Consider the following 14,889-nt stretch of genomic DNA (forward strand, 5'->3'; position numbering starts at 1 on the left):
GATGGTAGTCAGGTAGCCAAGGTGTCAGGCTGGCCAAGTGGTTGTGGAGCTGAGCAAGGGCTGTGATACCAAGGATCTGGAATACCTTGCTTGGAGCTGGCAGGACCTGGGGCTTGAGTACTACCTTTCCTGCAGTGCAGGAAGAGGCTGAGTGATGCAGAGATTACATTGATCCCAGAAGAAAAGTGAGAAAGACCACTCGCTTCTCCTGTGGTGGTCTCAGTTTTCTTCTGCTAGGAAACCAGAGAGATTAGGCTGCAGCTACGCACGGGCTGGTTCCCTATGCTTCACTAGTCACCGTCACTGCCCACACTTTCCAGTAGTTACTTGGAGAGCAGTAATCAACCCAGAGATCTTGTTGACAAAGGTGAGGGCTGAGTTTCCACTGGAAAATAAAGCAGCTTGCAGGAATAATTGTTGTTGATAAGAAGTGGAAACATATCTAAGTAAACTATGAATCTCCTGTTCCACTGCCTAGAGCCTCATGGATTCCTGCCTCGGTTCTGCTCAGCTTCAAGAAGCTGCCAGTTATCCCAAGAATGACATGACAGTCTGCCGAGAAACAGTCTTGATGAATGGCCAGTAGAGTGGGAGTCTGTGGCATGGTTTCTGTGGAGTGACCGATTACCCCTTGACACTGTAGGAGTCAGTCAGTCCATGACCTCGATCAGGTTCTCAAGGGTGAGGTATAGTCCCCAAAAAGTTAATTAAGAAGCACTTTCAGAAGAAAAGTTATTCCTGAAACCACTGGGTCATCAGCCACTTGATTTACCATGCTTCAGTCAGCCATTAAACAGTTCAATCCACCTCAACCTTGTTCCTAGAGCCGCAGTTCTTGGGGTCAGCCTCCCCTGGAAACAGCTAAGCCTGAGATGGAGGTGGCAGGAAAGCTTAGAAGAGGTTATATAGCTACTCACATTCTTCCACAGGCCCTTTTCTTGGGCTGGAAGCTTCTTTCCAGGTGAAGGCCAAGGAGGCAGACACTGTCTGCATTCACCATCTTATTCACTGCCCTAGTGGGAATCATGACCATACCTGGGATGTGTATGAAGTCTAAATCAAAATGAAATGTAGCCAGGCTAGCTTCCTCTGCTTCTCCCCTGAAACCTCACTTGCATCAAAAACTTTACAGAGTTTTTCTATTTTTTCACGACAATTTTCCAGCAGGTGAGGAATGGGTTACTTTTTCTACTGTGTGTGGTGGCGTCATATGGTGGCCCTGTTGATCCCTCCTCAAGAGACCGTGTGGGAATGGCCTGATAGGTTCCTCTTAGATGGCTGTGAAGAGCTGGTCTAGGACTAGTAGTTGAAAACTATTGGGGCTCTTTCATCTGTGCATAATGAAAAACTTTCTAAGCATAGAGCCATCCAAAGAGAATGGGTTGGCCTGGGAGATAGTTCTCCAACAGAAAAGATATTTAAATATAGGCTAGAATATTATAGAAGGAGTTTAAAATGGTTGGACTAGGTGATGTTAAGTTTCCTTTCAATCTTGAGATATTTTGAGATGACTGGTATCCATTGGGTTTTACTTTGGATGTTGTAGTCTGCAGAAAATAATTTCCAAGCACTCTCACCATATTTAAAATGTGCGTGTGTGTGTGTGTGTGTGTGTGTGTGTGTGTGTGTGTGTGTGAGTAGGAACTGAGGAGATGGTGGAGGAGGAAAGAGTTAGGCTGAGTTCTAACTGCAGTGCACTTTCCTCTCTCCTTGCTCTCATGTCCACTCTGTTCCCTCTGAGCTTCTTCTGGAAGGCAAATGCTGAGACTGTTCTGGAAAAACAATGTGGGTATATGTTGGGGATGGGAGAGAAGGAAGAAAGGGCATGACCCCAACTGGCCATGAGACTAAGCTGAGCCTAAGTTATACTAGAATAAAGAGATGATAAGTAAAAAATTGGGTAGGTCATACAGTGTTCAGAACTCTATGGGCAGAGTTGCAAGGATGATGAAATGAAAACAGCAAGAAACGGGCGTGCACGCATAAGCCCATGTGCAATTGTGGCTGGCGTGTGCACAGGCTCATCCCCTCCAGAGACAGCCCGGTGTGTGGTTGACTCCATGTGTGCCAATTTTAGGAAGAGGAGGAATTTTCTCCTCCTCTGCTGGGAAATCACATAGCTTTCCATTTCTTTCTAGAAGGAGAGGGAGCTTTGAGCTTTGAGCTAATGTCCACAGTTAGAAAACCCGTTCTGATCAGTCCATCAGAAGCGGCGCAGTCCCGCTTAGCTGCGCCGGGAGCCTGCTCCTGGGCTCCCAGCCCCCACAGGACCCTTGCAAGGGGCCACATCCCTCCTGTTCTTCCTGGGCCTTAGCATCTGAGGGTGAAGGGGCCTCACCTGTTCCTGGGAGGGTCGGGGAGAGAACTCAGTGAGGGAATTTCATTCCTGACTAATCTTAAGGCCTCATCATGGTGGGAATTCAGCCTGGGAGTTGTACACTTTCAGACCTGGAAAAGACCTTAGAAGTCAAACCTCTGTCCACTGCTTGGTCCCCCCAGAGCCATAGCTTTGCCACCCTCAGGAGTCCGAGGAGGTCCAGTGACTGCCGCAGAGTTAAACCCGGCCCAGCGGCAATTTGATCCTTGTCTTATGAGAGCTCTGCTCCAGATACCCTGCAGCCCCAACCCCAGGAGACTGTCTTAAGCGAAACTCTGCCTGGGGATGTCCATTCAGCAGAAGCCGCTGGAAGACGGGGTGCCTGCTGTGTGAGCTGCCAGGCAGATGTGTGGGAGAAGTGATTGTGGCTTCGATGACTGGAAGGAAACATGTTATCTCCTCATTTCTTGCTAAGCAGGGTCAGACCTGGGGTCAGACTCAGGCAGGGGTTTTGATGTGGGATGCAGAGCCTGGAGGAGTGGAAGCCAGGGGCTTTCTGCAGAGCTGAACCACTCCCCCCCTGCTTCTCTGAGGCTCAGTGCTAGGGGCATGGGTATTTCTAAGGCAGGGGCAGGAGGGGGTGGCTTTGGGGACAGTCCCAGCAAAGGTAGTGGGATGTTCTCATACTCAGAACATGAATTGGGGGTGGGGGTTGTATGATGTGGCAAAGGGGGTAGTATTAAGTTGTTTTTTTCCACTTGTCGTTTTTTTACCCTGTGTCTTTGCCCCACTTTCTGTGAACTTGGACCTACAGGACCATCTTTCCTATAAGGAGCACCCAGTAGTGCAAAGTTGCCTGGGCAGGAGAGCTCCACCTTTTGATGGGGGTTTTCCTGGATGAGAGGGGTTGCCAGAATGAAGAGAGATCCTGGCTGATTTGGGAGCCTTGAGAGGAAAAGAGCCATGATGTTCTTCCATGGTGACCTGGGGATGGTCCTGTCCATTCCTCCCTGACTTTGTGGAGGTGAGGGGCGTCCAGGGCTTAGGGGGAGGAAACCACTGAGCTATGTCCCTTAGGAAAGGTGGCAGAGTGGAGACGCGGGGCTCAGCTGCTTCGGTTCAAATCTGGGCTCCAAAGATAATCATCTTCTCTGTGCCTCAGTTTCTCCATGCCTAGAGGTTGTTATGAGGATTAATGAGTGAGTGCACAGGAGGAATCTGGAGCAGGGCGGGAGTGAGTACTAGCGCCCCTGTCAGTGGTTATCACTGGGCTGGAAGAGTAGGGAGGAGAAGAGGGCCGCCCTTTATTGCAGGCAGCCCATCCTTGCCTGGTCCCTGGCTTCACTGCTGGCCTGGCCGTGGGACCCTGGGCAAGTCTCAAAGTGCCCTACCGGGAGTTTGGTTTTGCCATCTATAAAATGGGACTACTCTGCATCTTGCAGGATTGTTAGGAGGTTGCATGAGATCCCAGGTGGGAAGCTTAGCAGTCTGGCACATGGTAGATACGCATATGCTTTCTCTGTAAGTTCAGGGATGGCGAGCTACTTGGATCTCAGATCTGACTTCTGAGTGTCTTAGGAGCTGAGGGCAGTGGTCCTTTCTATACCAAATTGGCCCTCACCTCAGAATTCCTGCGGAGCAAGCCAAGAGGAGTCTGGGAGATTGGCAAGGCCGTGGGGTAGGATCCCGAAGAGCCTGGTTGGCTGGGAACCTTGGGCAGTACAAGCAGAGGGAGCAGAGGAGAGCCTGGGGGCAGTGGCAACATGCCTATGCCCGGCAGGTATCCCTCCTCCACCCACGGTCTTTGGGAGGGGGTCAGCCATGTCCACGTTATCTCAGTAGGGTCCACTGACACTCTGCTCACATGTTCCTGGGGGACACATGGGTCAGGGGGCTGGCAGTCCTAGGACTGAGCCCAGGTCTGGATGCTCCTTGGGCTCTCCCCACCTCTGCCTAGTCGGACCACTAGGAGGCAGAGAAACAAAAGCTGAGGGTCTGAACCTTCCCCATCGGGGGTTTGCCTTAAAGGCCTTTCCAGGGCTCAGGGTCAGACACCTGTGTACCTATTATCTCCCCAGCTACTTCCTACTGGTGTCAGCAAAGAGAGGAAGAGTGTGCGTGTGTGTGTATGTGCACGCGTGTGTGTATGTCTGGGTAGACAAGTAGTGCTGGGTGTGGGTGAAAGTGGAAAGGGTGAAATTCGACCAGCCCCAGCTTGGTGACCCATCACACCACTAAGACCCAGAGTCTGGACACCAGAGTCAGCCCACCTTCAGGCTTCGCCAAGGCCGGGGGTGTTGAGCATGTCTGGGAAAGAGCTAAAAGTGGCAGAAAACATCCTGTTTGAAAGCCGTACATGGCTGTATTTAACCCCTGCAGCACCTGTTCCACCTACACCCAGTCTCCACAAACCGTATATCCCAGACACCTGTCTTTGAAGCCATCCCAAGAGGCCAGGCCTGACTACACTGTCCCCAGTGTCCAGGCACCGGTCTCCTTCCCGCTCTGCAGAGCCTGCCAGGTCACCCTGCTCCTCTGAGCATCCCTAAAACCTGGGGTGGGGCCCGCGGGAGCAGTCGAGCTCCTGACACCCTCTGCAGCAAGGAGGCTGCTTCCATCTGCCCTCCTGCCGGACGCTGCTCACGCCCCCCCTCAAGAGAGGGTGGTTCCCGGCTGCTGGCTGGGTTCCTGCCCCTTCAGCCCAGCCAGTGATGACATGGCACATCAGCCCCCAACAGATCACTCCTGTCCAGTTTTCAGTCCCCATTCTGAGGACCAAAGTCCCTGGAAAGAGGCTCACATCCTCCCTGATGAGCCCTCTAGAGCTCCAGTGGTGAGATCAACACAGGGCTGTACATAAAGCATTTATTTCCCTCTTTACATTTCAGAGTCCTTTTGGTTGGAAGCATCTGCGAGCCCTCACAGAAGGGCACCCCTTGGCCCGACTTCCCTGTCCCCCTGCTCCTACAGGTGGGTGTTTCCTCCTCAGCCACAACCTCTGGGCTTTTTGTTTTTGAGGGGTGAGGGAGGCAGGGATGTTGGGTGGGGGCAAATAGGAAGGCGGTGATCAGAGGGAGGAAGAGATACTCCCTGCCTTTGGCAGATATGGGTGGGTCCATCCCGTGTCAGCAGAGTCCACAGCAGCCCGAAGCTGAGACGCTGAGCTGGGCCCAGGTTGGGGTGGGGGCTCAGAGGGAGGGGCTTGCAGACACCCAGGCCAGGACCCCAGGGGTCATGAGCATGGCCATATTTCCAGCCCAACTCCCATCTCCTTTGTCTCTCCTGCCTTCCGCAATCTCTGCCCTCCATTCCTAGTACTACCAGCTCTCAGGCCATAGATGCCTGGACTTCTTCTCCACTTCTGGACTCTGGTCCTGAGTCTGGCTCCTTGGTAGCAGCATGGAACCCTAGGCAGGGCTGAGTTGTCTCTCAGTTCACCTGAAATTGTCCTACTCACTGTGGGCCTCTGACTGCTGGGCCCAGCCTTCGGTCGGGCCTAACCCAGTGCCTGGGGCCCCACTTTGGGGGCCAGTAACCCTCCTGACATCACCCTGTTACAGGAAGGCACAGTTGTGGTGCTGTGTTGTCGCATTCTGCCAACTCTCTTGCGTCATCGCATCTTCCGTGAGCCCAGATGATGCTGAATACTTGTTAGACTGATTTGACTGATTTCCCCCCACCCCCACATTTAATTTCTTTTTTTTCCACCAAATCCACCAGATGTTTGGCCACTGAATGACACAGAGTCTGTAGCAACATCACCATGACAGGGAGTTGCAACATCTCAGCTGACCTAGGGTTAAGCCACAGGCATCCTAGACAGTTTCTCCTCCTGTCCCACCATGGTATAGGGCCTCTGGGGTCCCTGCCCATTCTTTGGATGTGTATGTCATGCTCCAGAAGCCTGGAGCATAGACTTCCTATGGGCTGTGGGGACAAGGCTGACAAACAAAAGGCACCCTCTCTTTTATTTTTGTTTTAACAATTAGGCAATGTTTTATATATACAGACGAGCATATAAAACAGATAATAGTATTTTAGTAGTAGTAGTAGTAGTAATGGGGCTTCCCAGGTGGCTCTGTGGTAAAGAATCTGCCTGCCAATGGAGGAAGAAGCACAGGTTCAATTCCTGGGTCTGGAAAATCCCCTGGAGAAGGAAATGGCAACCCACTCCAGTTTTCTTGCCTGGGAAATCCCACAGAGGAGCCTGGTGGGCTACAGTCTGTGGAGTTGCAAAGAGGCAGACACGACTTAGCAACTAAACACACACACACACACATATACACCATAATACCTGCCACTCAAAGAAATTGAATATGGCTAGTACATAATGCCTCTGCAAGTACTCCCCAATCTCACTCCCTCCAAAGTTTCTGTCAATCATTCCTTTGTTCTTTTTTTTTTAAGTGTTTCTCTCTCTGTCTCTGTGCATGTATGTATATAAAAACATTAGAGCTTAACAAGTATCAACCTTGCTATGATTAGGCTGGGCAACAGGGTCACTGTTATTAAAGTTCCCAGGAAAAGAAAAGCTGAAAGAGAAAGTTGGAGATCTGCTAGGTCTGTCTGCGCTCAGGGCCCCTCTACCCCTTCAGGACTGACAGTACCTGTCCTTATCTGTCCCATCTCTTTCCTTTAGCTTAAAACTCTTCGTGGATTATTTTTTGCAATATTAAGTCTTTGTTTTGTGCATTTGGTAACTGTAGTTGCTAGAGAACCTCAATGTTTGGGCTTCTCTGGGCCTCCTCTGTAACGAGTAATAATAGTAGTACTTGCTTCGGGACTTACTTGGAGGTCCAGTGGTTGGAACTCCATGCTTCTACTGCAGGGGGCACAGGTTCAATCCTTGGTCAGGGAACTGGGGTGCTGCAAGCCAAATAACAGCAACAACAATAATAACAATAATAATGATAATAGTACTTGCCTCATTGGAGTAAGTTGAAGATGGACTGAAATAAGACCCTACTACTGGTCTTTGATGTACCTCGGCTCAGGTCTAGTCATTGGAAAGAAGCTCGGAGCCCCCAGGGGCCCCTGGAAGCTACCTTTCTCACCTCAGTGGGAGGACGTGGCACTGTGGTGTGGGAGGGGACAGAGTGCTTGGCCCCTCACCACTGACTTTCTCACTTGTTTTCCTTCTGTCCTTGTTTTCCTGCTGTCCTGCCCTGAGGCCAAGGCACTTAAACCTGTAGTGACCTTTGTGAGGACTCAGATAAAACTGGGAGGCAGCCCAGTCTGAAACCTTTCACCAGGCAGGAAGGACCCCAGACATAGCCCTGAGCTAGCAGCCAGCAGGATTGGAGGCAGCAGGTGAAGCCGAGGTCCCAGCTTGCCTAAGGGAAGGCTTGTCAGCTGCTTCCTGAGAAGGCTCTCCCAGAGCTATTATATTTTGTCCCCTCTGTCTCTTTCCCCTCCTTCTTCAAGTGCAAAATCCATCTCTAGATGATAATGGCTATAAAAGCAGCCTCTGAAAACAAAATTAGTTCCTGGTATACGACTCACAGTACTCAGAAGGACAATCAGAACAATGTGTTGAATTTACATTGAAGGGAGAGAGGGGAGGGGGAAGGCTTTGATGACCTTGGTACCAGGACAGCAAGGACACCAGGCTGTCCGTCCTGAGCCGTGGGGCTGCTTGGAGCTGGCATGACAGGGTCTGCTGTGGGCAGGTAACCTGTCCTCTTTCCCTCGCCCTCAAGTATAGAGGGGCTAAGGGTGTCCCTCTGTGTACAAGGCTGTTGGAGGCCTCCCTTCCCTTTTGGAGGGGACCCTGGGCAAAGAGGCCTCTGACCTGCAGCAGGTCCACTGCTGAGGTGCAGCTGAGGCCAATGGTGTGCGTATCATTCACAAGAACCTTCCTCACACCCAGTGAAGTAAAACTCATTCTTCAGATGAGGACAGTGGGACACAGAGAGGCAGGACCCCTAGGGCACCCAAATGGGCCCTGCCATAGGCACCAGACACGGCCTTTGGTCCTCTGCGCTTTGACGCCAGGCCACGCGATGAGCATCGCCACAGCGCCCCCTGCAGACGTGCTCCAGCCTGTCGGGGGGACCCGCTTCTGCTTGTGGCCAGCAGCCTCAGGAGGGAGAGCTGGTGGTACCCAGAGCCACGAAGGGAGGGCGCCCAGGGTCCCAACGAGACCTCGGCCCTGGGGAGCAGCTCGGCTTTGCTAGGCTCCCAGCAGAAAGGCTGCCAGCGGCCTCATCCCCGCCTGCTGTTCTTGCAGCCATGGAGGCGACTGCGGCCAGCACTTCCTTACCTGACCCCGGAGACTTCGACCGGAACGTGCCTCGGATCTGCGGGGTGTGTGGGGACCGAGCCACCGGCTTCCATTTCAATGCTATGACCTGCGAAGGCTGCAAAGGCTTCTTCAGGTGAGTCCCCTGCAAGGGCGAGGAGCAGCGGGGAGAGGAGCAGGGTTTCCCGCGAAGAGACCCTGCATGTTCTGCGTCTCCTTCCTTGTCCTGTTCTCACAGACCCCCGGGGCAACAGAGTTGTTTCTTCCTCCCCTGCCCTCAGCTCCAGCTTTTCTTCTGGCCCAACTGCTTCCAGGGTGACATGTGAGCCCCCATCCTTCCATCATCCCTTGACACACAGCTCCCTGCACCCACCCATGTCCTTCCAGAGTGAACCTCATACCATTGATGATCAGTTTCCTAGTCCAAGAGACGGGCATGGCCTCTAGGAGCCCCAGGAACTTGGCCTCAGAGCACGCACCCCCGCCCTCTCCCCTCCGGCCACCATCCAAATCAAACCATTCCCTGGAACAAGGGAAAGGACATCCCTGGTTGGACCTCCATACTTGATCTGTGCACCACAACTTGCTTATCAAAGTTGAAAAGCCAACGTCAGAGTGTGTAGGAAAGCACAGGCATTCTGGTTTGGTCAGGGCAAGTTTCTCTGAGAGCAGCCTCTTCTCTTTTCAAGTAGGCCCAGCATTACCAGTGCAAATTGTATGGGAAAGTCCTGGAAAAGCTGGACAAAGGCTATTCCCATCTGGAGCCAGGGATGGAGGAGACAGAAGTGAGGAATGGCAGGGTGGGATTCAAAACCAGGAGAAATTAGCATTTTGCATATTTTGGAGAGAGAAAGAGAATGGAGCCTGGAAGAAGGCAGCCAAAAATGAACTTCTATATAATAGTCTTGCTGGGGGTGAGTAAAGCTAACGGCAGGGCTTTCCATCAGAGGAAAGACCAGATCAAATGCAGAACAAGGAGTCCATTTCCCTGAACTGGAACTGAGGGCAGTGTGAATCAGAGGCCTCAGGACTTGTGTGGTGGTCCCCCCACAGCTCAGCGACCCCTGGGCTCTATAAATACAGGCTCCTGACTCACCTGCCCTCTGAGGCTGAAACTAGCAGGCCTGGAGTTTGATTGCCTTGAGCCACCGTCTGAGACCCCTTAGAGTCTGAGCTGACTGACAGCCACTACTCCTTCCTGCAAGGTCTGGCGTTATGGCCAGCAAGCTGCTTTTATCTTGCTTCCCTGTCCTCCACCTACCTTATAACTTTACTGCCTCTGCCTTGATGACAGCCCAGGCTGCACTTTCTGAAGAGCCAACATCTCTGTTGTTGTTCAGCTTGAATTCTGTTTCATAAATATACACAGTTGATCCTCATTGTTTGTGGAATCCATATCTGCAAATCTGACCACCTGGTGAACTTTATTTGTCATCCCCAGATCAATACTTGCAGCACTGGTGTTTGTGGACACATGCAGAGTGGAGAAAAATTCGGTCTCTCATTGCACGCGTTCCCAGCCAAGGCTGAGCCAGACATTCTGCCTTCTGTTTCAACTCTCACGTTGTGAGCAGTGTCCTGTTCTTGGTCTATTTAGGGCCACACTTTTTGCATCTTTGTACCATTTGATAGTGATTTCACTGTGTAAGATGGCACCCAAGCATGGTGCTGACATTCTATTAGGTGCTCCTAAGCATGTGAAAGCTGGAAGGTGCCTTACAGAGAAAAGACGTGTTAGACAAGCTTTGTTTAGACGTGGGCTATAGAGCTGTTGGCTGTGAGTTCAATGTTAATGAGTCAACAATATGTATTAAATGAGGTGCATTTAAACAGATGACACACATGAAACAAAGTTATTTACTGATGGATTGATGAAAGCATTGTGACCGGAGGCTCACAGGAACCTAATCCAAATTCTCCTAGGAGCAATGATTCAATATTTGCTGATTCAGCATTCATGATGGCTTTATGAATGTAACTACCACAAATAGCAAGAATAGACTGTCTGTACATAATTTCTCCTCCTCTCTCCCCTCCACATACTTCTCCTCCTTTGCTTCATCCGTATACTATTTGATAATCTTCCACTTTAGTCTGTTTCAAATAGGTGTTTGAGAATTCCATTGTCAGTTGTATCTGTCTGCAGAATCCTCATCCTGGGTAGGAAGGCCTCTGTCAGAAGGAGGTCCTTCTCTGTGTTGGGTACTGCATCCTTGAGAACACAAAGATAGCACAACTCCTCGCTCTCCAGAAGCTCTCTCAGCCCTGCAAGATCAGTTCTCAAGGAAAAAGCATTACCTTAGGGTTGAGCCACTGTCTATATTCTAACCCCTGGGGTATAAGCCCATTTGACCATTTAGTGTTTGAGTGACTTCTAAATCAAACTAAATCGCTCTAGAAGCGAGTTGTGGTCATTGCAGCAAGTCTAAGACTCATAATCAAACCAAAGTATGATTATGGGGGTTGGTTGGCTCTATTGACCTCTGGTCAAGAATTAGAGACTATTGCCAGCCAGTTACTCCTGCAAGCCATTTCATGTTGTTTGTGCTTCCTGCTCCTCTGGAATACATGCAATCCATAGAGAAAGATGCTATTTCCAGTGAGAATAAAAGGTTGGCATGGACGGGCTTCTAGATGGTTATATGTCTTGGTAATATGTTAACCTAATATGTTGAAAGGCAAAGACATCACTTTGCCAACAAAAATCCCTATAGTCAAGGCTGTGGTCTTTCCAGTAGTCATGTAGGGTTTTGAGAGCTGGACCATAAAGAAGGCAGAGCTCCGAAGAATTGATGCTTTCAAACTGTGTTGCTGGAGAAGACTCTGAATACTCATTGGAAGGAGTAATGCTGAAGCTGAAACTCCAATATTTTGGCAACCTGGTGCAAAAAGCCAACTCATTGGAAAAGACATTTATGCTGGGAAAGATTGAAGGCAGAAGGAGAAGAGGATGACAGAGGATGAGATGGCTGGATGGCATCACCTATGCAATAGGCATGAACTTGGGCAAACTCTGGGAGATGGTGAGGGACAGAGAGGCCTGGTGTGCTGCATGCCATGGGGTCGCAAAGAGTAGGACACTCCTAGGTGACTGAACAATGTTAACAACCAAATCATGAGCAAGAGCCACAGGGGGGATATATGTAGGTCTACTATAAAGCATAAATATATAGATAGATAGATAAAGATATATATAGAGAGAGAGCGAGTGATGATCTGTGGATGAATCTCTGGTCATGAATGGCTTTGTCCAGATTCTAATATAAGGGAAGGTGTAAAGGATGGGAAGGAAATCAGAAAGACCCCTTTGATGAAGAGAATGAAGAATATGGTGAAGTTTAAAATCCTTGCCTGGAAGGCAAGCCTGAGAAACAGATCACCGTTTGCCTCTCTATGTTGTCGCTTTCCTCCTCATCAGGACACCATGAAGCTGATATGTGCAGTAAGTGCCAAGCTGACAAAGACGATGTGGAGAAATGCCTCTTTATTCGTGAGCCCCTAGGTGCTCAGGGAACTCATTAATGATGGGTTTGGGGAAGTGTAGGCTGGTGAGGAGCCAGGAACATGAGGAATGTTCTGGCTCTCAGGAAGTTCACCCAAATGATATTTGCAGGACCTGTGATGTGACGGGAGGAACAGAAATGGGGCAGGTATCCAGTGACTCAAAGTGCCTAAAGGCAGTAGAGTAAATCAAGAGGCGAGGAGTGACCACCCAGGGTGTTCTGTGGGCACAAGTGAATCAGTCACCAAGAGGTCAGTGTTGCTAGAGAGAACTTTGTCCAGGTCAGCTTGGCAGCTGCTCAAGGATGTGAATGGAAGAGAATGAAAGGGTCATGTTCAGAGCAGCCAAGAGTGATGTTTGGAAGTTTGGGTGGAGAAGCCAGATATTTGGAGAGGGGACGCCACTGGAGGTGTCAAGAAAGGCAGCTCCCTGAACATTTCTTTCTGGTCAGTTTTATTTCTTTAGGAACCCAGCTCTCCTCAGGGCTCACTGTGAATTCCCTCTCTGCGCACCCTGGGAATCCTTTCCATGCCCTGGCAATAGAGGTGCCCATGGAGAGGATGGGCAGAGGTCACCCCCACTTCCAACCTGCCCATCTCGAGTCCTGCCTCTGTGCTTCTCTGTCCTACATGAGTCCTTCAAACAGCACCTGCTTCCTGCCTGTGGACTCTGGGAGGGCAGACTTTTGACACCTGCTTCAGCTGGAATTGAGATATGGTAGATTTATGTTAAAGACCGTATTACATAAGAATCCCAGAGGCTTTGGAATCCAACCAATCTTGATTCTAATGTCAGTTTTCACACTTTTTAGCTGTGTGACACCAAGCAAATTATTTCACTTCCCATTGCCTTTTTGTACCACCTGTAAAATTGGGAGGATACCTATCCCACTAGGCTGTTGAGAGCATCAGAGAGAATATGTAAAGTGCTGGAAGAGAAGGCTCTAGATAACTGGTGGCTTTTATCACTGTTCCTTTGCAGTTTCTGAGAACAGATAGTCCTCTCCTATCCTCTATTGTGGGACCTGGAACATACGTAACTGTGACGTGTCAGCAAGAGTCTCTGGTAAAAGGTCCCCAAACAGGAGTTAAATATCAGATATGAGAAAGCAAGGGCTTGTCCAGGGAGCTCTAGAGACCCTCATGTCAGTCAGGAACTCTGTGGGACCTGATTGGCACTCAGAGAAACTGGACATTGGTCACTGTAACTCACAGAGGGCTGTGGGTCTAGACATCAGAAGCAACAACATATGACACGATGATACGTTTCGAGCCTCTCTGCCTATGGAACCCCACACCAGGCAGGCTGAGAGTTAGTGGAGATGTGCTGGTCTCGGATTCTTATGGGAAGGTTACACACTGCTCTCTTCAGCCACCCGTCAGCACTCCCTCCCACTGCCCCTGCCTGCCAGTTCCTCTCCCTTCCCTTTATTTAGTGCTTAAGCACTAAAGGTGCAGTAAAAGTCCTGCTTCCTTTACTTAATCCTTACAACGCCCCCTCTGTAGGGTTGTTTCCATTTTACAGATGTGGAAAATGAGACATGGGGAGATTAAGTAATTTGCCCAAGGTTGTGCATTAGAATTTAAGCCCAAACAGATCCATGTAATCAAAGCCTGTGTTTCACTTAAATTTTTAAAATAGTTACAAAGGGTGGTGTTTATTTGTTGCTGTATTTGGTCCTATGAATAACTCCTGTGAATGTTTTGGGTTTTTTTAAGATGTAGACAGTTCAAAGGGGACATAAGTGAAAAATAAATCTTTTCAATCCAGTTCTCAGGTCCCTACATGAGACTGGTCTACCCATTTCCAGGATGAACTCCTGAAAATGGCTTTACTGTATGAATAAAGGCTCCGTGCACTTTACATATTGGTAGACACAGGAAGATCTTGTTTTACTGTGTTTTGCTTTATTGCACTCTACAAATGTTGTGTTTTTTACAAATTGAAGGCTTGTGGCAATTCTGCATTGTCAGATGATAATTAATAGTTTTTAGTGAGAAGGTATTTTTTAATTAAGGTGTGTACATTGTTTTTATAGATGGAGTGCAATTGCACACTTAACAGAGCACAATTCAGCATAAACATAACTTCTACATGCACTGGGAAACCAGACATTTGTATGACTCACTTTATTGCTATATTGGCTTTATTGCGGTGGTCTGGACCCAAAACTGTCCTGTAGCAATATATGCCTGTCTTGCTGAATTGCTCTCCAAAAAAGAAGCCTGTGCTCCATACCATCAACTTTCCTTTCCTTAAAGTTGGCTTTTCTTTTTTAACTCACCCGCTGAGAAGCCCTGGCAGTCACCACACACAGTGAACCCCGTGGGTCTCACTATCAGACCACACGGACCTTTCATATCAGGAGCTCTAGCAGACACCTCCACCTGGACCAGGCTCTGGAGTTTCTCTGACACTGGAGCTGCAGTAGAGACAAAGCTCAGAGCTAGCACTTGGCCCCGGTCTTGGCCTTTACAAGGTGTGTCTCTGCTGGCAGGGATCACCTACTCAAGAAGGACCCTCCCGCCCCAGGCCTGAGACCCTGGCCCAGGTGCCTGATGCTTTTGTGAGCTGCCTGTCTCATGTTTTGCTGAATTGGCCTCTGGCAGAAGAATCGGTCAGTGTCCTCTCTCACCCCGGCTTTCTAGAAACTGCATCTATATTTAGCCTGGTTGCACCACCACTACCCCGCTTTCCTGAGCTGGGGTGTAATTGCCAACCACCCAGAGGATGAGGCTGAGAGTGCAGCTGAGGAAATGGGCTCCCATGGAAACCTGAGGCTCTTGTTTCTCAAAACCAAACCAACTCACAGGCAATTAGCTTTGGGAG

General features: G+C 49.7%; 1 protein-coding gene across 2 annotated transcripts in view; it reads left to right on the plus strand.

Moving 5' to 3' along the window:
- VDR (vitamin D receptor) overlaps window positions 1-14,889 on the plus strand; it is a 55,799-nt gene that overhangs the window by 15,018 nt on the left and 25,892 nt on the right. Inside the window, exons 2-3 of one of the 2 annotated variants that reach the window (XM_081589127.1) lie at window positions 5,206-5,287; window positions 8,547-8,694. In XM_081589127.1, coding sequence (XP_081445253.1) covers window positions 8,549-8,694 — 146 coding nt within the window. In that variant the 5' untranslated portion in view covers window positions 5,206-5,287; window positions 8,547-8,548. The remainder of the gene's footprint in view (window positions 1-5,205; window positions 5,288-8,546; window positions 8,695-14,889) is intronic. The other variant, XM_081589126.1, reaches the window with a different exon arrangement.

This window comes from Giraffa tippelskirchi, chromosome 4 (genome assembly GCF_054371585.1).
Source record: "Giraffa tippelskirchi isolate mGirTip1 chromosome 4, T2T-mGirTip1v1.2.pri, whole genome shotgun sequence".
Taxonomy (NCBI): Eukaryota; Metazoa; Chordata; class Mammalia; order Artiodactyla; family Giraffidae; genus Giraffa; species Giraffa tippelskirchi.